Source organism: Zingiber officinale, chromosome 2B, assembly GCF_018446385.1.
Source record: "Zingiber officinale cultivar Zhangliang chromosome 2B, Zo_v1.1, whole genome shotgun sequence".
In the NCBI taxonomy this organism is placed as follows: domain Eukaryota; kingdom Viridiplantae; phylum Streptophyta; class Magnoliopsida; order Zingiberales; family Zingiberaceae; genus Zingiber; species Zingiber officinale.
In genome coordinates, this window is record NC_055989.1 from 125,381,447 (window position 1) to 125,409,171 (window position 27,725).

The 27,725-nt window shown below is 40.6% G+C and overlaps 1 protein-coding gene across 1 annotated transcript; it reads right to left on the bottom strand.

Annotated features, from left to right (window-relative positions):
• Positions 1-4,789: 4,789 nt before the first annotated feature.
• Positions 4,790-7,920, bottom strand: LOC122047034 (probable mediator of RNA polymerase II transcription subunit 26b). Its single transcript, XM_042608049.1, has 9 exons — positions 7,039-7,920; positions 6,894-6,962; positions 6,721-6,803; positions 6,148-6,200; positions 5,949-6,064; positions 5,803-5,830; positions 5,377-5,723; positions 5,203-5,293; positions 4,790-5,086 (listed from the first exon to the last, which is right to left on the bottom strand). The coding sequence occupies exons 1-9, from the start codon at positions 7,468-7,470 to the stop codon at positions 4,968-4,970; spliced, it is 1,338 nt and encodes a 445-aa protein (XP_042463983.1). The 5' UTR covers positions 7,471-7,920; the 3' UTR covers positions 4,790-4,967.
• Positions 7,921-27,725: the final 19,805 nt, after the last annotated feature.

Here is a 27,725-nt window from a genome sequence, read left to right on the forward strand (position 1 = left end):
TCTAGTTGTAAAGTTTTCTAATAGCCCTTTAAGTTTATTAATTTCAAATTTTAATATTGAGTTTTCCTCCTCAAGCTTTACAACTTGATTTGGATTTTCAATCTCTTTCTTGAGTTGTTTATTTTCCTCAAGGAGCATTTTATTTTGATTTTCATTTTCAGTTAATTTTCGATTTAAGCATGTGATGACTTTAAAAAACTTTTTGCTTAAATTAAAACATACTTCATTGAACCTTCGGAAACTAGTACAGACTCATGGCTTGATTCGGGTTTAAACCCATCTTCTGATTCGTTCTCCAATTCTGATTCGCGGGTCATCAGCGCGAGGTAGCTTCGGTGCTTCTGATCTTTGGCATCCGATTCATCTGATGATTCGTCCCACGTCGCCTTGAATGCTTTCTTCTTGGTTGTTTTGTTTGTCATTCTTCAGCTTTAGGCACTCATTCTTGTAGTGACCCTTCTTATTGCATCCGAAGCAAGTCACATTTTTTGGTTCGTTAGTGGAGTTGATCTTGTGCAAGTCATTTCTGCTGAAGTTCTTTTTTCTCCTGGTGAACATTTTTCTTACCAAATTCACCAGGTATTCTTCATCTTCTGAGTCTTGGTCAGACTCACCTTCAAATTCAAGCTTGATTCTTGTCTTTTTCTTGGAGGAACCTGCGAAAAGTGCAATTCCTTTCTTGGCCTGCTTTGAGTTAGCCTGCTCATGGAGTTCGAGTTCACAAAATAATTCGTCAAGTTTTAATTTAGAAAGATTCTTCGAAATCTTGTAAGCATCCACGATAGATGCCCATAGTGCATTTCGAGGAAATGCGTTCAAGGAGTACCTTATTAGATCACGGTTCTCCATTTAGTGGCCGATAGTGTGAAGCTCATTGAGGATGTCCTTTATCCTCGAGTGGAGTTGACTCACAGATTCTCCTTCCTGCATTTTAATATTAAATAACTTATTTAAGTAGAGGTCTCGTTTGGTTACCTTCGCGTCGCTAGTTTCCTCGTGCAGTTCGATGAGCTTGTCCTATAATTCTTTTGCATTTTCATGTGGACCGACGTGGTTCAGTTCCTCCTTTGTTAGCCCGCACTACAGGGTGTTGAGAGCTTTGAATTCTATTTGAGCTTTCTTCTTCATCTCTGGATTCCACTGTTCCGGGTCCATTGGATTTCTGGAGTTGTCAACGAGAGCCTTATAGCCTCTAGTGACGCTGAACCACTGGTCGAAGTCAGTCTTTAAATAGACCTCCATTCGCTTCTTCCAGTATGGGTAGTTGTCGCCATTGAAGAGGAGAGGACAGACAGTGCAGAATCTCTCGATTTGAGCCATAACTCTTGCACACAAGGAAACAAGAAAGATGATCCCAAGACTTGGTCTTGGATTTAGCGGTGTGGGAGAAAAAGAAAAAACTTTAAGACTGAATTGGTGTTGCACCAGTTCAGTTTAATTTGCTACGAAAAAGAATTTCCAAAGAGATAATTATACTAATTTGGATTATGTCGAAAAACTTAAAATCGAAAAGAAAAAAAACACCCCTTTACCTGATTGATGATTACATCAAATCAGAGCGGTACCTGCTCTGATATCACTTGTTGGATCGTAAAGTTTGCTAGAGGGGGGGAGGGGGTGAATAGCGATCGTCGAAAATCAAAACAGAAATCAAGTGCGCAGTAGAAAAGAAAAATTGAAGCAACGCTAACAAACCAATTTTACTTGGATCGGAGCCTTCGTCGACTCCTACTCTAAGGCTCGCACGTGAGAGTGCTTTCGTTGAGAAATCACTAATAATTGGTAAAAAGTATTACACAATTTAGTACATGAAATATAAAAAAAATACCGACAACAAGGAAAATGAAACTGAGTTACAGATTGTCAGAGGAGTTTCGCAGCATCGCAGGAGCGTCTTTGGAGCAGTGCGCAAGAGAGCAATCGTAGAAGAAGTTGTGTTTAGCTCTTGGTGGAAGATTGCTTATATAAGCAATTCCAAGCGCCTGGACCATGATGTCGGCCTAGCCAATCAGTGCGCTCCATGTTTGCGACGAGATAGAGTTTTGCATTCCAGGCGCCCGGACCAGTTCTGGGTGCTCGGACCAGCTCTGGGCGCCCGGACCAGCTCCGGGCGCCCGGACCCCTTTTTCCAGCAAAGCTTTTTCTTGCAAAAAAAAAAGATTAGTCTGAGGCAATAAACATTATACTACCCTGCAAAACAAGAGTTAGCACAATTTATAAAAATAGAGTAGTAATTAGATTCTGTCTCATCGAGACCAGAATCTAATCAAGATCTCAACTTAGATTTTCGAAATGGATCTAAGTTGGATCGACGCATACTGTTCCCTCAAACGGGGAGCGCGTCTTCACCAAGTCACTCCCTCCAGTGACTTATCTTAACTTACCATTTTGCCAGACATCCGGTCAGCCCATCGACTTATCTGGGCTTCGTGCCAGCTATTTGGTCGGCCCGTCGACCTGTCTAGGCTTTGTACCAGCTATCTGGCCGTCGGTCAGCCCGTCGACATATTTGGACTTCGTACCAGCTATCCAGTCAGTCCGTCGTCCTAGCTGGATTTCTTGCCATATATCCAGTCAACCCATCGATCTATCTGGACTTCTCCTGCATACTTAGTTACATCATTAGATCATAACAAACCTAACTTAACTTACTTTGTCATTCATCAAAACCTGAGTTCGACTGTTAGTGCAACCTGCGCCAACAAGTCGAGCGGGCACCAATGTATGCTTGGACACGCTCGGTCAGGCAAAACCCGACTGAGCGTAAAGGTACTTAACTTTATAGCAGCTTATAATATATTACCGGCCGACAGCTTATGGGCAGTATGGGTTCGGATGGATAAAGTCTAACCGAGCGTAAGGGCACTCAGCCTCCTAAAGTTCATAAACATTCTCGGCCAAAACATGCTTAGCAGGAGATATTATCAATATATGTACGACCGGCTTGAACGATCAGTCGAAACATGCTTAACAGAAGTATATGAGTATGACAGCCCGGTAAACTTGGCGGGAAATATCTTCTAGAAGGTTTTTCAGTTATAATAACGTATTCATATGTATATCTCATCATAAATATGAGTCACAAACGACAAACGAAGTACATATTGGGTAAAAAAAGATTCCTTAAAAAGATTATTGTACGAAGCTCGGGAGATGACTTCATCTCCTAACAAACCCTAACGAACCGGGAACTACTTCACAACTACAGAGGTCATGTGAGGTAGTATAAAAAAGGGAATCCTCTCCGTTGACAAGGTACGCAAGTTCTAACATCTAAATTCTGTTTCAAAGTACTTTAGTTACTATTCTTCTTCTTCTTCTTCTTCTTCTTCTCCTCCTTCCACCCTTGAAAGAGAAACTTACTTGAGCGTCGGAGGGCCTAGCCAGGGATCCCCACCCCGATCTTAGGTCACTAACGCTTTGTTGGTTTATCTCGCTGTGCGTAGGATCGTGGAGAGGTTCTTTTAGGTATCCAGGAGGCTATCTTCATCAAGGATCGTCGTTCATCGGAGCTAACACACCACTTCGCAGATTTCAGACCGGATTAATACTAAAAATATACAAACAAAGACGTAATAATCCTCATCTCTATGAAAACTCACATAGAAAATAAATGAAAAAACTATATTTATTCAAATAATATATATAGAAGTTTACTAGTGGCTCACACTAGCCCAAACCCTAATCGGAGAAAGCTCAACCATGTCTAGATTCAATTTGAGTGGTTAAGGAATTATAATGAGGTGCAACTAAGTTTTGTAGGGTGGTGTGGTAGGGCAAGAAGTAGGAAGACAGCTAAGTGCCTATAGCACTAAGCATGTCGACCTAAAAACACTTAAAAAGAGTACATGTTTACAAAGTCCCTTTCATTTGTAGACCTCAAAGCACATTGAACCAAGATGCCTAGGTAGATCTAACTTCTCTCCGAAAACATTTTTCACTTGTAGATCGAAGAACCCATGCGCATCACTAGTTGCCTTGCTTCCCTTGAAGATTTCTTTATAAGACTTGCCACATGCCAAAGATCAAATTGGTCTAATTCGATAATTCTAACAAGTCTGCATTGGATGTGTCTTGTTCAACTCGAACACTCAATTGTGTAAATTTAGCAAAAGAAATGAACAATAGTGCAGTGCTGACATCTGTGATGAACAAACAAAAGATGGCCAACCACCTCAAGTCTTTTGAACTTTTTCTTTTATCAACTAGTTTACATCATTGTCTTGGTGCCTAAGCATAGCAGATAACAATAAGAAAAGCCTGTGTTCTTCCCCATTAATTCATGGAGGCAAGGAAGAGTCCACCAATTAAAGTTGCAAGGTGAAGGAATAAAGTTAAGGGGAAAGAAGTCAAAGAAAGGGACTGCAAATTAAAAGTAGAGGTGAGTGCAACAAGGACATTGGAAGAGTTGGGGAAGAACAAGTGGAGCCAAATCCTTGAATCCATGGCCACTGGCCCCTTTCAGTCCTCTAGTCCACTAACCCTACCACTGTGCCATGGCTAGAGGACAAGTCTTATGGTATCTTGTGCTGCTGCTCCACATGCTAAGGTTCTTTGAGTTACATGGCTCTCTTCACAGATGAAGGTATCAATTTTATCTATTACTGTGGTCTCAATCTCAGACTCTTCTAGGTGAGAACACAAAAGTTTGCAGAAGAAAAGAAAGGAAAAGAGTTCATCACCTTTTAGCTGGGAACAAAGAAGTGGGTTCTTTATTGCCCGTCTGTTTTCTCCACAAAGCAATGCACTTTCATGAAGAGGCAAATAGTTGCTTAGTAATACAGAAATATTGCAACAGAGAAAACTTAACTCATATAACTTTGGTGGTTTACGAAGTAATATCAGAATTCTTTGGTTGAATTAGCGATGAGTTAAAGCGCGTACATACAGTTACTCAACAGCAAGCTACACCAAGTGGTAGAGCAATGGTCTTTCACATTGCATTTGCATGATTGACAGATCTAGTTCTACCTATTTGCCCAATTCCTAGATTGATTTCTGAATTTCTGAATAGGTTGCCTGTTGATGTGAGCTTGCTTTGGTAAATCTTGCAACTCCATCACTTGTATCGTTCGCTGTTTTTTTGCTGCATCAAACAAAACGTATGGAACCCATCAGCCGGACTTTAGCAAATGGTTTCATAGATATAAGTGCACCAGGAATAAATTAGGAGAAATGGATTGAGGGTGTAAGTTAACAAACCATTTTCTGCTTGTTGATAGCCTTCATGAAGTTTGCGCTTTGCCGCTTCCAGCTTAGCCCGAACAAATGATTCCTCAGAGCATTTTGATTTCTAAATGAAATCGAGGTGTTTAGAAACCCAAGCTCCTGTAGAACAAGCATTGTTTCAATTTTTCAGTGTCCAGATGAACTTACTTCTTGGGGAATCATTGGCATCTTCCTCTGAATTGTAGCAGTATCCTGCTGCCATTTCGTTTTCATCTCAGTGCATATTTGTTGCTCAGAGGTATACCTTGTCGGTCTGCCAGGCCCCGATTCAGCAATCAACAGCTTAGATTGGTTACTTGGAATGTTTTGTGAGTTTGGGTTCCCAATAGAAATTGTCTGCGGCTTTGATTGCTTCATCTCATTTTCATATTTTCTCATATGAAGCTTTTCTTCCGAAATTGCCAACTTTGATTGCTCCATCAGCTGTTTGCGATCATCCTTCTGGTTTCTTCCAGTTTCGCATTTCTTGTCGAAGTCCCTACTGTTCCTAAGATCTGCAACAAATGGCAGCAGGATGTAATTAGTGAACTAGGGAACTCAACAAGGAGAAACGACGGAAACCTGGCTACTCACTTCCATCATCGTCCATTCCATCGAAGAACTTCAGAACCAAACAATGGACAGACACATCAAACGGAACCAGATCAGTATATGCAGATAGAGTGAATTCCACAATAGTAAAATTTTAAGGGAATGCTACAAAATATAACATTTTATACCGCAGAAAGTGGGATGGAGGTAGTCTGAACAGCAAATAGAGCTCCCTCATCTAATGGAGGAGAGGGAAGCCCTTCCTCTTCAAACTCACCAGAAGGAAGAGAATGCACAGAGTTCTCTGCAAATCACGAGTTCTTAATTATCCAGATGATACGAGGCCATAAGTAGCTCATAAGGTCAACAGAGAGAAACATAGCATACCAGCAATGGCAGCGGTAGCATTGACCCATTCGTCAACTAAAACCTTCCAGCCACTGCCGAAAATAAAATCAAATTGATCAGAAAGATCTCAAAAGAACAGCTACAAGTCTATATATTGGCAATTGGTTGCTTGCTATCTCTCTTTCAATATACAGCTACGAGAAGCTATTAGAAGCAAAAGAACGAGTGAGTTAATGCAAGATGAAGCATTACTTTCTAAGTGAAATCAGAGGGAAACACTCTCTTAGAATGGAATTTTTCTGCAATAAGCTAAACTAGATACTGTTGCAGGCAAATGTATGACGAGCTCGAATTTGGTTATGAACAGCAAAAACTTTCACAGAAACATCAAATGTTATCCAGTTGTTAACAGACTAAATTATCCTGCAAGTAGTAGTTTAGGCAACAAGAAAGCATGGATCACAAACAAATAGTCCATCAGGAATGATGTCTTTTTATTTCTGAGAAAGATCAGCAATTACATCAAGATCACTGGACTGCATCAAATTCTACTGAAACTTCAATCTTTATACCCTGTGGATCATTTCCATTGAGAAAGCAAAAGGCACTTACTCGATGAGAGTTCGCACTATGTGGCGAATTTGCTTCGAAGCATGCTTTCGCAAAAGATTAACAGCCCTTCCAATCTCGGTCGCCTGTGTTTCAAAGGAAAGTTTGAGGAGAGTAATCGATCAATATCAGGTTTATGAATCCAAGATGAAGCAAATAGCACACTGAATCTGCACCTTGAGGACATCAACGGTGAGTTCCATTAGCTGAAGCCTCCTCAGTGACTCGAACAAGATGTTATCGGACTGCAAAAGCAGAAGAAAGCACATCAAGCATAGAAAGGTTCGAGTTTTAGTGCATTAGAAGAGGGCAGGAATAAACCTCATCCTGATGGTGGGAGAGGAGCTCCTTGATCCGCCGGACTTCTTCGAGTGTTTGGCCCTCCTCTTCGATCTCCTCAGTGAGCGCCTCCGCCTCGTCGAAGGTGTAGTTGCTGACGAGGCGGTGGGAGAAGTCGGGGTCGTCGTTGCAGCTGTCGATCTTGCTGTCCTTTTCTAAGACTACAACTCTTTTCACGCTGCCGCGCCCTTCCTCCGCCTCGGCGCCTTGCGGCTCGACGCGATCGCAGGCGAAACAGCGCGGGAGCAGCGCTGTGAAAAACTTCTCCACGATCCGGTCCCGCCGGGTCCGCAGCTCCTCGGGGTGATCGGAGGCGGCGACGAGAATTGCTTGCTCGATCACATCAAAGATGTCGGAGTCGGCGCTGCGGAAGAACTTCCGCCAGTAGCCCACTGATCCGGACGAGTTCGCCATGGCGCGGCGGCAGTGGAACAGTTCAAGGCCGCCAAATCCGCCCCAAAACGACCTAAAAGTCGAATCTTGGACACTGATTCCGCGTCCGGTGAGCGGAATGGCTCGAATGCCACAGATCTTTTCGCCGATCAACGGCGGCTTAAATTCACTTCTCTATGGCGAGAACAGAACCGATTTTTTCCACAAAGAAACAACAACAACAACAACAACAACAGGCAAATTGTTCTCCTTTTTTTCGCTCATCCGCAGATGAGTCCGATGGATCACAACCCCAAATGCAAAATTCCTCGACGAGTGAGGAGGAGAAATCCGATCGTCTATCTCGATCGCCGCGGGGGCTGTCCCTTTTCGTAAGCTGATGACGATGAGGAGGATATCTTGAAGCTCCGCACTTATCCGGATGACCATCACCACCCTCCCTCTCTCTCCCCACCTCGCTTTGCCACGCGACCACAACCGCCAAATAGGGTAAATCGACCAAATCGCGCTCGATTTCTCACCCCGGGAGATTGATCGAGTCCAAGCCGAATCTTCCACCCGCGGATTGCAGTAAAAAAGTTCAATCCTTCCTATTCCACGCTTCATCGTAGAACAACTCCATCCGTCCAACACGCGGCCTACTGTACATGGCGACCCGCTTCGATCAATTATAGAATTAATTACATTAGATTCGGATAATTTTAAATCCCCGTGACAAATTTATATTTATATAATGATATTATTTTTAAAAAAAACTCAAATTTATTATTTTAAAAAATATTAATTTTTTTATACAGATATTCAACCTTTGAACTTAGGTGGATAGTCCAGTCCTACAAATGGACCGTCAAATAAGTATAATTGTATAATTGGATCCTGATATGACATCCAATATCATCATTGATTCGAACTCTATTGATATTCTGAAATACCTACATGAGATTTGAATCTTCATTATACGAAAATCATTCGTACTTCTTATCATCGCATTATGTCTCAAGATATGAAAAATAATATATGTGCTAGTCACTATTCCAAAGATTAATAGTCGTTCGTGATTTATCTCTTTCATATTGACCCTGGAACGAATTAACGGAGGTACTGGGAGCGAACGTATTAATCTTTTATCATCAAGATATGAAAAATAATGTCCCCTCGAATGGGTCTAGTGGTTAGCGCATGAAATGTTGACACCATAAGATCTGAGGTTCGAATCTCGATAAAATCGAGGTAAATGTCTCCCTTATATGTTAGTCATTATTCTAAAGATTAATAGTCGTCCGTGATTTACCTTCTTTGTGTTAGCCCTGGAATGAATTGATGAGGACGTTAGAAATAAGCGTTAGTCCTGGAACATATTGACAGGGATACTGAGATGTAGATAAATTTAGGAAGTATGACACTTGATAGTTCTTCATGTGAAGCCCCACCTTCATCGGCAGTGCAATTACCGTAGGTGTGCTTAGCGGATGAATTGAATTTGATTGCTTGAAAATATATCCTATTTTTAATCATCACACTAATCACTAAATACTGGACTTATGGTAATTCAGTATTTCCCGATTAACCTTGACATCCGATGATCAATCATCTCAAATTTAGTATTATCTGATTTATTATTTATTTTTATCATACTTCTTTACCAAAGACAACCCAGTAACATTAGTTTCAAAGTTAAGGAGTTCTTCCTATTTTTATATTTATTCTGATAATTGATTTTATGGTCCTAATTGATCATCTCGATCAGAAAGAAATTGAATATTTAGATTATAAAAATAGTATTAGAGTAAGTTAATTAGTCCGATTAAAAAAACTTAAGATTTAAATTTTAAATTAAATAAATTTTTTAACATCAGTTTAGTTCTGAATTATTCAGAAGATAAACTAAAAAAATATTGTCTATTTTAAAAATTAGTCGGGCAGAATTATTTTATAAAAAAAATCTCTAATAACCCAAACCTATTGAGTATTAAAATAATAATAATAATAAATTGATAATGACAAATAAGAAGCCGCATTGGGGCCCACGGCGGCGGTAACGCGTGGGTCTCCTTGCTGACTTGAATCGGCAGCTGCAACAATGTAAGATAGTAACATGTCGCAGGGAAAGGCAAATCCAATGGTACGATCTCGCTAGATCTCTAAATGGACAGTGATGGATACAGTTTTAAGCTCTAAAATGATGGTGAAACTTGCCCCCCATCGCCGAATTCGCCGCCTAAGTCGGCAAAGGAAACAAAACAATAAAATAAAATTCTTACCTTTGAATGTACAACGTTAATACACCAAAATTAGTGAGATTAATTGGATTACATACAAGATTAAATTTTCATTTAGCCGAAAATCTCGGTTTAAAGTTGAATAAGTCATATTTTTCGACATGGATGGTAAGTTTATCATGGACGCGTCTCGTTAATTATTTGACTAAATTTGATCGAAGACCAAATTATTTAATACTTAGTGATGACGCCAGCAATGATGTCAGCGACCCTATCCAATGGGCACCGTTGCACATGGTTGTCTATTTTTTTTTCCCAAAAATAAAATTCCAGTGCCAATTTTAGGAAATCAAGCAATTAAATTGCCAAGGTGCACCAAAAACCGTTGGATTGAAATTTTAATAGTTTGACTAATTTTGTATAAAAAATGTTTGTTTATTTGTGAATCAATTACATGAAATAATTGGCAATAAATATAAAAATAAATTTTTATTATTTATTTTTTAAAAAATTGATTATCTTAACTAGAGTTTTATTTAATCATTTTTTCTTTTAATAAATTAAACTAGTATAAGCGTAAATGATGTGGTTGAAAACGTTAGTCCATTGGACACTAAAATGAATACTTTAATGACGGATGATAGGGTCATTAGTTTCTCAGAATTCATTCTTAAGTTATATACACGAAAGTAAATTATAAGATGAATTTATATTACACCATCATATTATTTAGAGATAGGAGTTTTTTCTCAAATATATGCGTCTATCGAGAATTGGAGATGAAGGTTGTCTATAAACATATGTTAGAGGGCATTCTTGTTTGGAGATTGTTAGTGTAATCATCCTCAGATCAAGGTTAATCAGTTTGTCTAAGCTCGGGTGGATTTGAGTTTGAGCTTCGACATTTGGATAATATGAAAGAAGAGGTCAAGTACGTCAAGATTGACGGATACTTGGCAATACGTGAGAAAGAGAAGTCAAGTAGGTGATAAGAACTGGATACTAGACTAATAAAGTCCTAATTGGAGGTTAGACAAGAAGAAATCCTAACTTGAGGGTTAGGCAAGGGTAAAGTCTTAACTACAATTAGGCAAAGGAAAGTCCGAGTGGGTCAAATAGGACCGTACGTTGGTAAAGTAAGGTCCTAACAGTAGTTAGGCAAATAAAAGTCTAAGTGGATCTGGGAGGACTGCACATTGGTAAAGAAAGTCCAAGTGGATCTGAGAGGACCGTACGTTAGCAAAGGAAAGTCCAAATTGTTAGATATTAGTGGCCGGCTAGAAGGAAGGTTGAATAAACGTTGCCCCTAAATCACTTTCCTACGTATTTGTTAGCATAGCGGAATACAAATACAAATACTAAAGGTTAAAGACAAGAAAGAAAATAAGCAAACCATTACACGTCGATGTAACATGGTTCGGAGATAAAGCTCCTACTCCATGGTTATCTATAAGGTGGATGATCTCAATCCGTCGGTGGATGACTCCCTAAAAAATCTCCGACTAGCTCACGTGGCTCTTTGTGGGTAGAGAAATCTCACCACAACTCTCACAAGAATTATCGAGACGCTAGGGCACTTGGAAGACTACTAATAGGGTTATCTATCACTATTTCATCAACATTAACCAAACTCCAAAACTTTAGTTATATAGGTCATGGGTTAGAAAACTCCGTCTATCAGTTGACTATTACTTCCATCAGTCGACTGCCCTCTGTGGAAATTCAACCATTATAGTCCAACGGCTCGATACCAATCAACTAGTGAAAGTATCAGTCGACTAATCCACACTGACCGAGCGAACATATGTATTCTGTTCGCTACAAGTCGACTGATGAAAATACCAGTCGACTGTTACAGTAACTACTACAGTAAAATTCTAAACTTATGAGTTTACCCTGAGTACAATCTCTCATATACTCGTCCTCTCACAACTCACTGACTCTTCTTTACAGCTTTGACCTCCTGCCTTCAAGTCTACTTCCTTTGGCTCTTGTCCCTTGGATGCATTCAAGCCCGCAGCTTGTCCTAATACCATCTTTTGCGTATGCCTCAAAGTATGCTTCCCTCGGCTCTTGTCCTTGCTACCTTGTCTACGATCCCTCGGATGCTCCATAGTTCACCGGACTTGAAGTCATCAAACTGAGTCATATGTGTATCCTGCAAATCTATGCACTCACATACATATATTAAATATAAGGCTGAATATAACTTAAATCTTTTATCCAAATATCAAAACACGTAGTCACACCGAACTATCGGGATTGCTCCAACATAAATGGATCTAGAAGGACCGTATGTTACCACAGTGCACCAAAAACTGTTTGATTGAAGTTTTAATAGTTTCCCTAATTTTATAAAAAAAAATGTGTTTGATTATTTGTGAATCAATTAAATGAAATAATTGGCAATAAATATAAAAATAAGTTTTTATTATTTTTTTAAAAAATTGATTATCTTAATTAGATTTTTATTTAATCAAATTTTCTTTTAATAAATTAAACTAGTATAAGTGTAAATGACGTGGTTGAAAATGTTAGTCCATTGGATATAAAATGAATACTTTGATGAGGGAGATAGAGTCATTATGCTCCTGTCAGGTGTTCCACCAAATCCATTCTCAAATTATATAAAGAATGGTAAATTAGGATCAGTTTATATCATACCACTGAGTGATTTAGAGGGTAGGAGGAGTTCTTTCCAAATATATGCGTCCGTCAAGAATTGGGGATGAAGGTTTGTCTATAAACATATGTTAGAGGGCATCCTTGTTGGAAGATTATTAGTACAATCACCCTCAAGTCAATATTAACCAATTTATCTAAGCTCGATTAGATTTGAGCTTTAGTTTCAACGTTTAAACAATATGTGAAGAAAAGGTCAAGTAGGCCAAGTAGGGATGTAAACGAGTCGAATCGAGCCGAACAGTATTAGGCTCGACCTCGGCTCGTTTAAGTTATATTCGGGCTGGAGCTCGGCATGAGCTCGAATCGAATTTTTATTACAAGGCTCGAGCTCGGCTTGATTTGGAATTATCAAGCTCGCGAACAGTTCGAAATCGGCTTGTTATTAGCTCGATTATTATAGTTAACGAACCTAATTCGTTAAGCAAGCTCGGGCTCATTTTTGGACTCATTTTAGAGCTCGTTTTTTGGCTCGTTTTAAAGCTTGTTTTAAGGTTCGTTTTAGAACTCATTTTTTTGCTCGTTTTAGAGCTTGTATTTTAGCTCGATTTAAGGCTCGTTTTTGTTGGAGCAATCCTAATGGTCTGTGCGACCATGTGTTTTGGTGTTTGGGCAAAGGGTTTAAGTTAGGTTCACCCTTGTTATTTGATATGTGTACTTGAGTTGTGCAGGACTGCAGGATACACATGTGACTCAGGTTGACGGCTTCGGGTCCAGTGAAGGATGGAGCATCCGAGGAACCGTGGACAAGGCAACGAGGACAAGGACCAAGGGAAGCGACTTTGAGGCATACACGAAGGATGGCATTGGGGACGAGCCGCGGGCTTGAATGCATCCGAGGGACGAGAGCCAAAGGAAGTAGGCTTGAAGGCAAGAGGTCAAGGCTGCAAAGAAGCGTCAAGTGAGTCATAAGGGTGAGGGTACGAGTGCACGAGAGATTGTACTCGGAGTAAAATCTTAGTTTTAGGGTTTTACTGTAGCAGTACTATAGAAGTACTGTAGTGTGTACTGTAGCAGTAATGTAGCGTTACTGTAGCAGTACTGTAGCAGTCGACTGCATATTTTAATAGTCGACTGGTGCAGTCAACCTCGCAGTCGACTGGGTGCGAACAGAATGATTCTGTTCGTTCGGTCAGTGTGGATCAGTCGACTGCATGTTTTAGCAGTCGCACCAGTCGACTGCAAGTTTTAGCAGTCGACTGGTATCGAGCCGTTGGGATGTAACGGTCGAATTTCCACATAGGGCAGTCGACTGCATGTTTTGGCAGTCGACTGATAGGTGGAGTTTTCAACCCGTGGCCTATATGACTAAAGCTTGGGAGCTTGGTTATAGCTGACGAAATAGAGGTGGTTAATCTCTATTAGTAGTCTACCTGTGCCCTAGCGTCAAAGGAGTTCTTGTGAGAGTTGTGGTGAGGTTTCTCCACCCATAAGGAGCTACGTGAGCTAGCTGGAGTTTGCCGGGGAGTAATCCACCGAAGGATCGGGATCGTCCACCTTACAAACAGCCGTGGAGTAGGAGCCCTAATCTCCAAACCACGTTAAACGGACGTGTATTGGTTTGCATTTCATTTCTTGTCTTGCTTTTAGTTTAGCTTGTTTGTTTTGTTTGTATTTCCGCTATGCAAGCTAACAATAGTGTAGGAAGCTATCGATTTGGGGGTGTTGTCTATCCAACCCCCCTTCTAGCCGGCCACCGATCCCCAACAAGTGATATCAGAGCGAGGCCGCTCTCCGTCGGACTAACCACCGAGGAAGCAAAGATGACCGGCTTGATTGAACCTCCAAAGTTTGAAGGAGGAAGCCTTGGGGACATCACATTTTGGATGATGAAGATGGAAGTCTTCTTCAACACGGATTGGGACACCATGATGGTGATGAATGACCCATTCGAAGTACCAAGAGACAAGAAGGGAAAAAGACTCCGACCACAACATTGGATGGAAGAGCAAACCTCTCGATCGGAGGCAAACTCAAAGGTAATATCAATCTTAATAGATATATTGTCGTCTAATGTGATGAGTGGTGTAGGTGAATATAAGAACACCTATGATTTGTGGAGCAAAATGAAGATGGTTCTACGGGAAGAACCTAAACCTATACAAGAAGAAGAAGAACCCAAGGAGATGGGTTTAATTGCTCAAGTTGAGGAGGAGCAAACGGAAGTTGAGTCATGCTCAACATCCGAGGAAGAGAAGGATAAAGAAAGGCCACCCACAAGTGTGGATGAGGAAGATGAAGCATCATCAACATCCTCAAGGGTTGAAGAAGAATCCAAGACAAGTGAAGAAGAAGAAGAAGTTTTGGAAGTCAACCTAGTGAGCACCTCCACCGAAGCAAAGTCAAAAGATCACATTGTGTGCTTCGGGTGCAATGAAAAGGGACACTACAAAAGTAGATGTCCTATGGGTAAGAAAAAGGTATCTCCTAAACTCAATTCAATTTATTTTGAATCTAATTTGAGTTGTAGGAAGAAGAATGAGAAAAAGCACATAGTGTGATTCACGTGTGGTGAGCGGGGTCATTACCACACCAAATGCCCAAAGAAGAAAGAGATCAAAAAGTTGGCGCATTTGAAGAAGGAGGAGAAGAAGTGGAGGAAGAATGGAGGCTCATGTCAAGGGGGAGCTCCAAAGGTAAAGGGTAAGGTAAACCCTAATTTAAATTTGAAGTCAAATTTAAATTCCTCCATGCGTGTTAGGAAAAATAATGTTAATCATTATATGCCCATGCAAAATTTTGGTTTCAAATATCATGATAGGAGTAGGGTAATTGTAGATCAAAACCCTAGGAGACTCATTCATGAAAAAACTAGAAATGGTAGACCTAAGGAGACCCAAGGCATTAATCCCAAGAAGGGGAGACATATACCTAGAAAGGGTAGGTCTAGGAATGTCCAATTTGGACAAATTAACTCTAGGGTTAGGAACCTAGAGAAGGAGAATCAAGCCTTAAGGGGAAAGCTTGATAAGTTGGAACAATTCCTTAAGAGATTCAATGTTGGATCTAAGGAATTAAATATAGTGTTGGGTAGCCAAAGGCCCAACCATGATAGATCGGGCTTGGGATACTGATCTAGTCCCTCCAAGGCTAATAAGAGATCATATGCTAGGGTGGCAAATGATCATGGCAAGGGAGAGTCCTCCAAAGCTAAGGGAAAGTCTTATGCTAGGGTTGCATATGACTATAGCAAGGAAAAGCCAATAAATGGCAAGGGAAAGTCATTTAATGGTAAGTTTAAATTAACTAAGGACAAGGTGTCCAAGGTTAAGAAGGTTAGGTTTGTAGGCCAAGTGTTACCGAAGGTGTACCGATGTGGCCTAACAATTGTGGATGAGTCACCTAGGGAGGTGGCTAAGGTTAAGAGCTCTAGGGGGAGCTCAAAGAGTCAAGTTGGGACCCATGGCCAATGGATCTCAGGTGGGCTTTACTTGGGAGTTTAGACGAGCCATGGAATGTGCCAAGTGGTTTGGAGACGGACTTGAGTCTCAAACCTAGGGTTTTGGCACAATTGAGTTATGTTTCATGCTTAGACATATGACATTGGGGTCATATAGCATGATAATTGGTTTTGGATATATAGATGTCATATAAACCAATACTAGGGATGCATTATGGGTTACTATGGGCAAATACATCAAGAGGAAGCCAAAACTAGGACTTTAGGTCAAGGTTCAATTGAACCATTTAGCTAGTTTTGGATTTTGTGTCAATCTTGGGATTAGTGATAGATATATTTTTTTATATATTTTTTCCAAGTAGACATTGATATAATATACCTCTCTATAAAATTTGAGAATTTTTGGAGGTCTGTGGAATTTCTGACGCATTTTTGAAGTTGGCCAAAAAAGGCTAATTTTTTCATGAATAGTGTACCAGTCGACCGGTACAGTTACCAGTCGACTGGTAACAGTGTTTTTGAGTACAGAATGTCTCTGTAAGCTCGTTTTCATGAGGGTAGTCGACTGGTACTTCTTGCAGTCGACTGATACTAGTCTGAAAGTGTTTTCGGCACTGGATTTTGACAGGGTCAGCTCGTATAGATGTATATGATCCATGGGGGATAGATACATGAGTTTAGGGTCAATTGGATGATAAGTTTTCAACAATTGGGATATTGTTCGAAAGCTTTTTGGATGTTAGGCAAAGGGGGAGAAGTAAGGTTTAGTTGGGAAAACCTTAGTGTCTTTGCGTAGGGGGAGCCTTGGGATAGGTTCTTAAAAATCTCTGTGGGAAAATTCCTAGCTCAATGGGGAGCATAGGTGTAGGGGGAGCCTTGGGATAGGTTCCAATGCATGATGCATTGTTTCGGCATTGTAAGTCCAAGTGTGTAGCCTTGGCATCGTAAGTTCATTCGGCGTTGTAAGTCCAAGTGTGTAGCCTTGGCATCGTAAGTCCATTCGGCGGTGTAAGTCCAAGTGTGTAGCCTTGGCATCGTAAGTCCATTGTTTTTAGCATGTTTATTTGTTATTTGTTTTCCCTAACTTAAACGTATTGTCAAAGATCAAAAAGGGGGAAATTGTTGGAGCAATCCCAATGGTCTGTGCGACCATGTGTTTTGGTGTTTGGGCAAAGGGTTTAAGTTAGGTTCACCCTTGTTATTTGATATGTGTACTTGAGTTGTGCAGGACTACAGGATACACATATGACTCAGGTTGACGGCTTCGGGTCCAGTGAAGGATGGAGCATCTGAGGGACCGTGGACAAGGCAACGAGGACAAGGACCGAGGGAAGCGACTTCGAGGCATACACGAAGGATGACATTGGGGACGAGCCGCGGGCTTGAATGCATTCGAGGGACGAGAGTCAAAGGAAGTAGGCTTGAAGGCAAGAGGTCAAGGCTGCAAAGAAGCGTCAAGTGAGTCATAAAGGTGAGGGGTACGAGTGCATGAGAGATTGTACTCGGAGTAAAATCCCAATTTTAGGGTTTTACTGTAGCAGTACTATAGAAGTACTGTAGTGTTACTGTAGCAGTACTGTAGCAGTCGACTGCATGTTTTAGCAGTCGACTGGTTGCGAATAGAATAATTCTGTTCGTTCAGTCAGTGTGGATAAGTCGACTGCATGTTTTAGCAGTCGACTGCACCAGTCGACTGCACCAGTCGACTGCACTAGTCGACTGCAAGTTTTAGCAATCGACTGGTATCAAGCCGTTGGGATGTAACGATCGAATTTCCACATAGGGCAGTCGACTGCATATTTTGCCGGTCGACTAGTAGACGGGATTTTCAACCCGCGGCCTATATAACCAAAGCTTGAGAGCTTGTTTATAGTTGATGAAATAGAGGTGGTTAATCTCTATTAGTAGTCTACCTGTGCCCTAGCGTCAAAGGAGTTCTTGTGAGGGTTGTGGTGAGGTTTCTCCACCCACAAGGAGATACGTGAGCTAGCCAGAGTTTGTCGGGGAGTAATCCACCGAAGGATCAGGATCGTCCACCTTACGGACAGCCGTGGAGTAGGAGCCCTAATCTCCGAACCACGTTAAACGGACGTGTATTGGTTTGCATTTCATTTCTTGCCTCAGTTTTAGTTTAGCTTGTTTGTTTTGTTTGTATTTCTGCTATGCAAGCTAACAACAGTGTAGGAAGCTATCGATTTGGGGGTGTCGTCTATCCAACCCCCTTCTAGCCGGCCACCGATCCCCAACAGTTTTTTTGGCACGTGAACCTACAAACGAACATGTTCGCGAGCTCACGAGCCGAATATCCTTAATCTCGAGCTCGGCTCGATAAAACTGTCGAGCTCAAAATCGAGCTCGAGCTCGGCTCGATAAGATAAACGAATGAGTTTTTTATCGAACTGATCTCTGAATAACTTGCGAACCATTTGGTTCATTTACATCCCTAAGGTCAAGATTGACCGGATACTTGACAATATATGAGAGAGAATTCTAATAGGTCATGAAAGACCTGATACTTGACTAGTAAGGTCCTAATTGGAGATTAGGTAAGGAAAAGTCCTAACTCGAGGGTTAGGTAAGAGTAAAGTCTTAACTGCAGTTAGGCAAAGGAAACTCTAAGTGTGTCAAGGAGGACCACACGTTAGCAAAGTGAGGTCCTAACAATGGTTAGGCAAAGGAAAGTCTAAGTGGATTTAGGAGGACTGCACGTTGTCAAAAGAAAGTCCAAGTGGGTATGAGAGAATTGCACGTTGGCAAAAGGAAAATTCAAGTGGGTTAAGAAGAACCACACTTGATGATCAAATGTCCAACAAAAAGTTGGCAAGAGATGAAAAGTCCAAGTGAGTCAAAGTTTGACTAGACACTTGGTGAGAAAGTCCTAACAGATCACGGCTGATCAGATGTTGAGCAAGAGAACCCTAAACTTGGATTAAATAAGTTAGGGTTAGACAATTGATTGGGGCAATCGATTAAGCCTAATCTAATCGATTATGTAATCGATTAGGAGGTTCTTGCGAGAACACAAAAAGGGCTTCAATCGATTGGTCAAACGATTGGGCTGAGCCTAATTGATTGAACCAATCGATTAGGACTAGGAGTTTCACGAAGAGGAATTAGTAAAAACAAAGCTGAATCGATTCAATCACTGCTAATCGATTGGGTTAATCAATTATGCAATGTTTTGTTGTGGGGAGGAAGAATCGATTGAGGTCTTAATCGATTGGGCTAATTTATTAAGACCTATTTCGCGAGAGAACATATGGTTGTGGAATTGATAGGGTAATCGATTAAAATCTTCTGAATCAATTGAGATAACTCACCAATCGATTAGAGTTTAGAAAAAGAGTCATTTTAGAGATGTTCGAACAGTCGAATGGCGTGGCAATCGATTAGAGAAAAGTTGAATTGATTGGGAGACATTGAAAAACCCTAGAAAAGGGTTTTCATGGACATTTTGAAAAAAGACTCACACATTTCTTTGTCACCGGTTCTTGAACGTTTCAGAGTGAAGCGTTGCTACATTTCCGAATCTACAAAAGGCTAAATCAAAGCTAGAAAAGAGCAAGCAAAGTAAGGTTGATAGTTGCAATCGTTTTTGATTTCTTATGTAGCATAGTTTATATTTCTTGTATTTTTTTTATTGTGAGATTGTACAAATCTTCTCTGCCTCCGGATTATTTCCTTGAAGGAGTGTGTTCATAGTGGAGCTGTGTACATAGTATAGATCTTTAGATTAGTCATCTCAAGGAGATGAAGACCAATTAAGTAAAATTCAAGTGTTAGTATTAATGAATTTTCACTTCAAAATATTCATTGTAAATCATCAAAAAAAAACGATCAAAATTATTCATCCCTCTCTACCTCTCAACATATCCTACCAATCCTAGTTGTCTGATAAAGTGTCCCTCTGATGCTTAAATTAGATTGATGGTAGCAAAAAATAGTACTAAAAGATGAGAAGCTATATTAGACTAGATATGTTAGAGTGTATAACTAAAAGCCTAGCTTTTGAAAACATTTATTTTGAAATAAAGAATCACATTGGTAAAAAATATCTACATTTATATGCTAAGTGTAGTTGTTCAATTAATTTATATTATAGATAACATGGTGTGTGGTGTCATACGCAGAAGATCATGTTATCGGTTCTTTATAAATTATAAACAGTAGCTCACGACTAAGATGGATAGGAACAAACCATTGGAATAGTCGTAGTATAATTTGGTATTAGTTTATCTTAACTATAAAATTACACTAGTACACTTTGAGTGTATTGAGCAGGATCATTTAAGGTAAGTTCTTTTTATGCTGACTTAATAAAAGAACAAGACCTTAGTTACTATGGAAGTGTGTACTCTTAATCCTAATATAATAACAAGCACATATATTTAGTATTTATTTCTTTGACTTATCAGAGGGTGAGATTTAGTTCGATAAATCAATAGACCCGATAAGTTGGGAAATGATATTACTTATATTGTGTGTTGTTGATTATAGAAGGAAATTGTGTCCTAGTAATCTAGGTTGATAATGTCCCCAAGAGGAGCTCATAAGGATTGTCATGTTAAACCCTGCAGGTGGACTTAGTCCGACACGACAATAAGGTTGAGTGGTATTACTCTTGGACTAAGATATTAATTAAAGTGAGTTGTCAATAACTCAATTAATTAGTGGGCATTCAACATCTTAAACACAGGGAGATTGACACACTCATAATAAGAAGGAGCCTAAAATGTAATTTGGGATTGGTGCGGTAGTTCAATAATAATTATTTAGTGGTATGAATTATTATTGATGAAATTAAGTTGGGTGTTCGGGGCGAACACGGGAAGCTTAATTTCATCGAGAGACCAAAATCAATTCCTCCTCTCGGTCCCTATCATAGCCTCTTGTTTATAAAGTATTATACCCACCTATACTCACCTTTATACCCATCCTAAGGTGGCCGCCCAAGCAAGCTTAAAGCTCAAGCTTGGGCCGACCAAGACAAAAGGATGAGCCAAGTTTTGGTGGTCGGCCCTAGCTTGGAGCCCAAGCTTGGTGTGGCCGGCCACATATAAAATAAAAGGATTTTATTTTTTAAAATATTTCTTATGTGGAATCATGGTTTTAAAAGAGCGTTTAAAGTTTAAATCTTTCCTTTTATAGCATTCTACAAAAGATTAAGTGAAAGAATTTGATATATTTCCTTATTTGTAGTTAAAAGGAAGATTTTAATTTTTGATAAAACTTTACTTTTATGAAATCATCCTCATGATTTTAAAAGAGAGTTTTAAAATTAAATATTTCCTTTTATAGTTTCTACAAAAGATTAAGGGAAAGAATTTGATATCTTTCCTTATTTGCAGATTGAAAGAAAGATTTTAATTTTGAGAAAACTTTCCTTATTTGAAATTATCCGCATGTTTTAATAGAGAGATTTTAATTTATAAAAGTTTCCTTTTATAACCAATCATGAAGGAAATTTTAATAGAGAAATTTTTATTAAAAATTTCCTGAAGCAAATTAAAAAGTTTTAATTCTTGTGTTATTAAAACTTTCCTTACTTGGAGCTATGAGGTGGCCGGCCATTTTAATTTAAGAAAAGGAAATTATTTTTAATCAATTAAAATTTTCTTTTCATGGAAAAGAAAATAAGGAAGTTTTTATTAAAACTTTCCTTATTTGCCAAGACCAAGGATTATAAAAGAGAGGGAGGGGGTATCTTCATGAGATACAACTCTCTTCTATTTTTCCTCTCTCTTTTCCTCCTTGGTGGTGGCCGACCCTAGCATCTTCTCCTCCTTTTCTTCCTCCTTTGTGGCTGAACCTCATCAATCTCAAGGAGCTTGTTTTGGTGGTCGAATCTAGCTTGGAGAAGAAGAAGAGAAAGGAGGATTTTGTTTCCTAGTTTTCCTTGGAGCTTGGTTGGTGGCCGAGACTTGTTTTTCTTGGAGAAAGTTGCTTGGCCGAAACTTGGAAGAAGGAAGAAGAAGGGCTTGGGTGGTTCTCATCTCGGTAGATCGTTGCCCACACAACGTCCGAGATAAGAAGAGGAATACGATAGAAGATCAAGAGGTTGTTTCTTACAAAGAAAGGTATAACTAGTAATTCTTTTCTGCATCATACTAGTTTTTTTTTGTATGAATTTTGAAATACCAAACACAAGAAACTAGAGATTCTAGATTTTCAAATTTGTAATTCGAAGTTGTGTTTCTTTTATTTTATTTGTCGATCTTGTGATTCAATTGTTCTTTTTGGTTAAACCTAAGGTTATATAAGGAAATTAAATATTGAATTTCGTTAAGAGGCTTTGTCGAGACAGTGGTGGATGTTCCCATACCCAAGAAGGTCAAGTGTCTCGTCATGTTTGACCTGGGAGTCGATTTCTGAAATAAATATTTAATTAAATTTGTAACCTAGGTGATTTTGGATCTATAATGTTAAGTATCATTTGCGATCCAAGTCTAAACCACTAAGAACAGATAAGTTAAATTTGGAATCAATAATGTTAAGTTCCGTTTGCGATTCTGAATTTAATTTCTAAAGAACACAATAGGTTGTTAGGAAAAGTTCGACACTTGTACAAAAAAAATTTTGTACAGTGGAACCGGTACGATCTTCCTAGAACCAACTAACAAGATACTCATACCACTATCGACTTTTTTTTTTTTAAAGAATCATTATTTAAAGCTCTAGTTATTTATAGAGGAACTATATCTAAATCATAAATCCTAGATTTGTTTGATCCCAGTAGTCTAGTAGCCATGTCTAATTATGACTCGTAAGAAATTAGGCTATTAGGAGAATAAGAAACTTGCGGAACCGAGCTAAGAGGGAGTTTAAAATGCTCAGAGGAGAAAGCTTAGGGAGCTTGGATCAAAGAGCTCGAGGAGCTTAGAGTTGCTGTCGGAGAGAGCTAGGGGACTCAAATACCAAGTTGCACGTAAGGCTATAAATGTAATGAACTTTTGTGAATAAATTTAGTGTCTGATTTAATAAGAATTTATTTATGTTCGTTTAATATACACAAGATCAATTAAATGAATAAATTTGAATAACTCGTTTAAGTAAACAAACAAACTTGAACACATATATATTCAGCTCATTAACGTGTTCATGAATAATGTTCTCGGACAATGTTCGTAAACTATATTTCACTACAAAAATTCCTGTAAATAACGACGGGATTACCGACTAAACTTAATTCAGTCGATAAATGTCGACTGAATTTAATTCAGTCGGTAATTACAGTTGGTAAATGTTGACTGAATTTAATTCAGTCGAAAATTCCCGAGTGGATTAAATTCAATCGGCATTTACCGACAGAATTGGTTATTCCATCAAAAATTACCGACTGATTTTTTAAATCAGTCGGTAATTTCTGAATTAAATTCAGTCGGAAAATCGCCCTAGGGTCAATGGGTTTACAAGTTCGGGGTTAGGGGTTTCTGATATTACCGACGGAATTATTAATTCCGTCGGTAAATGCCTCTAGTTAACGAGTAAAAGTTAACGGGTTTTAATTTAACTAGTGTGGGCGGAAAAGCTACCGACAGAAAATTAATTCCGTCGGTATTTACCGACGGAATTAATTTTCCGTCGGCAGTTACAGACGAAATTAAGTGTCCGTCGGAAAATATCGACGAAAGATTGATTCCGTCGGTAACGTAGATTAAAATTAGGGCACGGGAGCTCCCTTTCCTCTCGGCGCGACCCGTGCTTTTTCCTCTCTCGATGAATTTCCGGCTTCGGCGATCTCCTCTCCTCGTCTAGCAGCCTCATGCCCTCTCTCGTTCACCGTGATCCGCAACCAACGACTCAGGTATGCTCTTCTCCTCTCTCATCTCTTTCTTTTCACACACGGCAGCGGTCGTGGCCTGCTCGCGGCCGGCGGGCCGGTGGGCCGCCACTAGTGGCTTCTCGCGGCAGGCCAACCGTGGCAGCCCAGTCGTCGCAGGCAATTGTCTGCGGCATGTCGGCCGCCATAGGTCGGCTGATGGAGGTCGGTTGCCACAGGCGCTTGTCTGCGGCATGCCGGCCGCTAGAGGCCGGCCGCTGCAGGCACCTGCAGCGCCTACTCGCTGCCTAATCGCGGTTAGCCGCGGGAGCCTGCTCACGGCCCCCGCAGAGTCCTACTCACGGTTGGCCGCTTTAAGCGCCTGCTCGCGGCTGGCCGCTTTAAGCGCCTGCTCGCGGCTGGCCGCAGGGGTTGCTTGCGGCCTGCTCTCGGCTAGCCACAGGGGTTGCTCACGTCTATGTCGGCTATCGCAGGAGTGCATATCGTGGCCATTATATTGTTTGTTGCATGTTCATTATTCTATATATTAGATTTGTTTTACTTTCATATATGTATGTTTATTTTATTTAATGATGTTCTAACCAACAACATGTGTATATTAGTTTTATTTATTTGCTTTAGTGTAGAGGAAATTTTCGGTAATATGATACGAAGATCGTGAGATGAAATTGTGCACATAATGCTTTATTTAAGCTTATTTCAAGTGATACAAGTTTAATAATGTTTCAAATTATAATATCATTAGGTAACAATGTATATGAACAAAGGTTAGATGTACAATCGATTAGACAATGATTTTATCAGAGATGATTTTATTGCCCAAGTTGAACAGTTTGTGAACTTTGCTAAAAGTCATTCAGAATGTATGAATGGTGATGAGTTACGGTGTCCGTGCAATCATAAAAAATGTCAAAATAGAGCTTTTCGTAATGAGGATACTGTAAAAATGCACATATGTAGAAATGATTTTATGTCAAATTACTACAATTGATACTGTCACGGAGAATTTTATTTATATGAATCAATTGAGCTTTCTGGTGGTTCGTCTTCTGGGACTACTGTTACCGCTGCTGAAGCATCAAATAATATTGATATTTCAATGCAATCAATGGTTCAAGATGCGATGAATGCAGTTGATTATTCGAATATAGATGAAATACCAACCCCTGAATATTAGTAACTATATGAAATGCTAAAGGCTAGTGAAAAAGAAGTGTGGGAAGGCATTCCTTATGGTCATTCTCAACTATCAGCTATTGCAAGGTTATTGAATATGAAAGCAGAACATCATTTTTCTGAAAGATGTTACGATGACATTTATCAATTGATGTCAGAGTTACTCTCTGCTGATAACATAATGACTGATAGTTTATATGAAACAAAGAAATTGATCAAAGGTTTAGGTTTGCCTGTAGAGAAGATTGATTGTTGTATAAACAACTGCATAATATTTTGGAATGAAGACAGTGATCTGAATGAATGTAAAATCTGTACTCACCCTCACTTTAAGCATCATACTCGCATACTGATGTGCGTAGATTATATACTCTTTTATGCATGTTTTTACGCACATTTACATACTTTGAGCATGCTTGATCTATGCATTTTTATACTTCCAGCTTTCCTTTTAGCATATTTACTCTTTTGGTTCGGAGTGTTGGTGCAACCTTAGGTCAAGGTTGACCTGGTTGACCCGACTCGAGTTGACATGACTCGAGTTGTATTTTGATGTTTGACAAGAACAAAAGAGTTGTATTTTGATGGGAGATTGTTGGTGCAACCTTAGGTCAAGGTTGACCTGGTTGACCCGAGGTGAGTTGACCTGCCTCGGAAAAGTCCAAGCAGGGAGCTTGGCACGGGAAAAGTCCAAGCAGGGAGCTTGGCATGGGAAAAGTCCAAGCAGGGAGCTTGGCACGGGAAAAGTCCAAGTATGGAGACTTGGCACGGAGAAGTCCAAGTATGGAAGCTTGGCACATGGGAAGTCGGAGAGGGCTCGGTAGCTCGTTCTCCGGACTGTGGTCAGAGAGGGCTCGGGAGCTCGTTCTCTGGACCGGATGGAAGTCGGAGAGGGCTCGGTAGCTCGTTCTCTGGACCGGATGTGGAAAGTCCTGGTGAGTGAAGCCAGGCAGTCGGAAAGTCCTAGTGAGTGAAGCTAGGCAGTTGGGAAGTCCTGGTGAGTGAAGCCAGGCAAGGGAAAGTCCTGGTGAGTGAAGCCAGGCAGATTGGAAATCCTGGTGAGTGAAGCCAGGTGAAAACCCTAGTGAGTGAAGCTAGGTGAAAGTGAAAGTCCTGGTGAGTGAAGCCAGGCAGTTGGAAAGTCCTGGTGAGTGAAGCCGGGCAGATTGGAAATCCTGGTGAGTGAAGCCAGGTGAAAACCCTAGTGAGTAAACCTAGGTGAAAGTCCTGGTGAGTGAAGCCGGGCAAGGAAAAATCCAGATGGATCAAGGGTGATCGGACATCTGGTGTTGAGAAGGTCAAGTAGGTCAAGGGAGTGACCGGATACTTGACACGAAGAGAAAAATCCAAGTGGGTCAAAGGGATTGACCGGACACTTGGTGGGAGTCTTAGCAGGTCAAGGGAGTGACTGGATGCTAAGCATGATGTACCAAGAGGTCAAGGTTGACCGGGTATTGGTTTGGACTTGGTTTGGGCAAAAACCAAGCTCTAGATCGATCAGTGGATCGATCCAGTGATACACTGGGTATCTGGATCGGTCTAGTGACCGATCAGTAACCAAACAGTAGCCTACTGAATGCTATCTGATCGGTCTGCAGACCGATCAGGAGACAATGATCAGAAGGCCAGAAGTTCGGGAGAAAAGGGTGCTGATCGATCCCTGGACCGATCAGAGGAAGCTCTGATCGGTCCCCGGGACCGATCAGAGTACGCACAGAGAGTTGGGAACTCTCTGTGAAGCAGCCTGATCGGTCTGGGGACCGATCAGCATAGAGCCTGATCGATCCCCATGACCGATCAGCAGCACCCTGGACCGATCAGGGTGGAGCCTTATCGGTCCGGGTATAGCCGTTGTGAGTGACAACGGCTATCTCCGTCTTCTTCGCTGTCTTCTTTGCGCAGGTTATAAAGGAGATCGAGGGCTGCTACAGGACTACTCTTCTTCCTGGTTCCTTCTGTTCTTACTGAGCTTTGCTGAGCTCCTTGTTCTTGAAGCTTCGCGTGAGCTTCCCTGCTGATTTTCTAGCTGAGCTTGGATCCGAGAAGTTGCTGCTTCATCAGGATTCCAGTCGACAACGAGAAGGCAAGCAAAGGGTTTTACATTTCGATTGTTCTTGTTTGCTTTCTCTACTGTTGTACTCCTTATTGCTGTTGCAAAGATATTGTGGCGAGGTTTCTCCACCCAGAAGGAGTGTTACATTAGCCGGTTCTCCGGGGACTCATCCACCGACGGATTGATAGGGCTCGTCCACCTTACGGACACGTCGAGGAGTAGGAGTTTCATCTCCGAACCTCGTTACATCCATCGAGTTTGAGGTTTGTCTTTTTCCTTTTCGTTTCTACGGTTTTATTTCCGCTGCGCTAACCCTAATCGTAGGAAGAAACGCGAACGATTTGGGGCGGCTATTCACACCCCCCTCTCTAGCCGCGATCACCGATCCTAACAAGTGGTATCAGAGCGAGGTCGCTCTTCGTCGGATCAACACCCGGGGGAGCACGAGCTAGAGAATGGATCTATTTGGAGAAGATGTCACGATTCCACCCTTCTACGATCGCGACGACTTCGCGTTTTGGAAGGTAAGAATGAAATACTTTCTTATGACTAATCTTGAGAATTGGAGTTGTGTCCAATTAGGTTTCAAGCCTCCGACGGACAAGAAAGGAGAAACCCTAGAGAAGAAGGAGTGGACCAAGGAACAAGTCCACCAATCCCTAGTCAACGATGAGGTATTGAAGATTTTTGAATTTTCTTTACCTAATGATGTTTTGTGTAGGATAGGTGGATACAACAATGCCAAGGAGTTGTGGAATAACTTGGCTAAGTTCCATTAGGGGAACTCCACTTCAAGCCATGAAGAGGAGTCAAGTGAGCCAAGTAGCTCACATCATGGAGGAGAGGAATTAGAAGTTGAGGGCTACTCAACATCTAAGGAAGAAGAGGAGGAGAGTTCTTCTTCAAGAAGGGAGCAAGAGGAAGAAGCTTCTACCTCCGGAAGGGATGAAGAAGAAAGTTTTCATC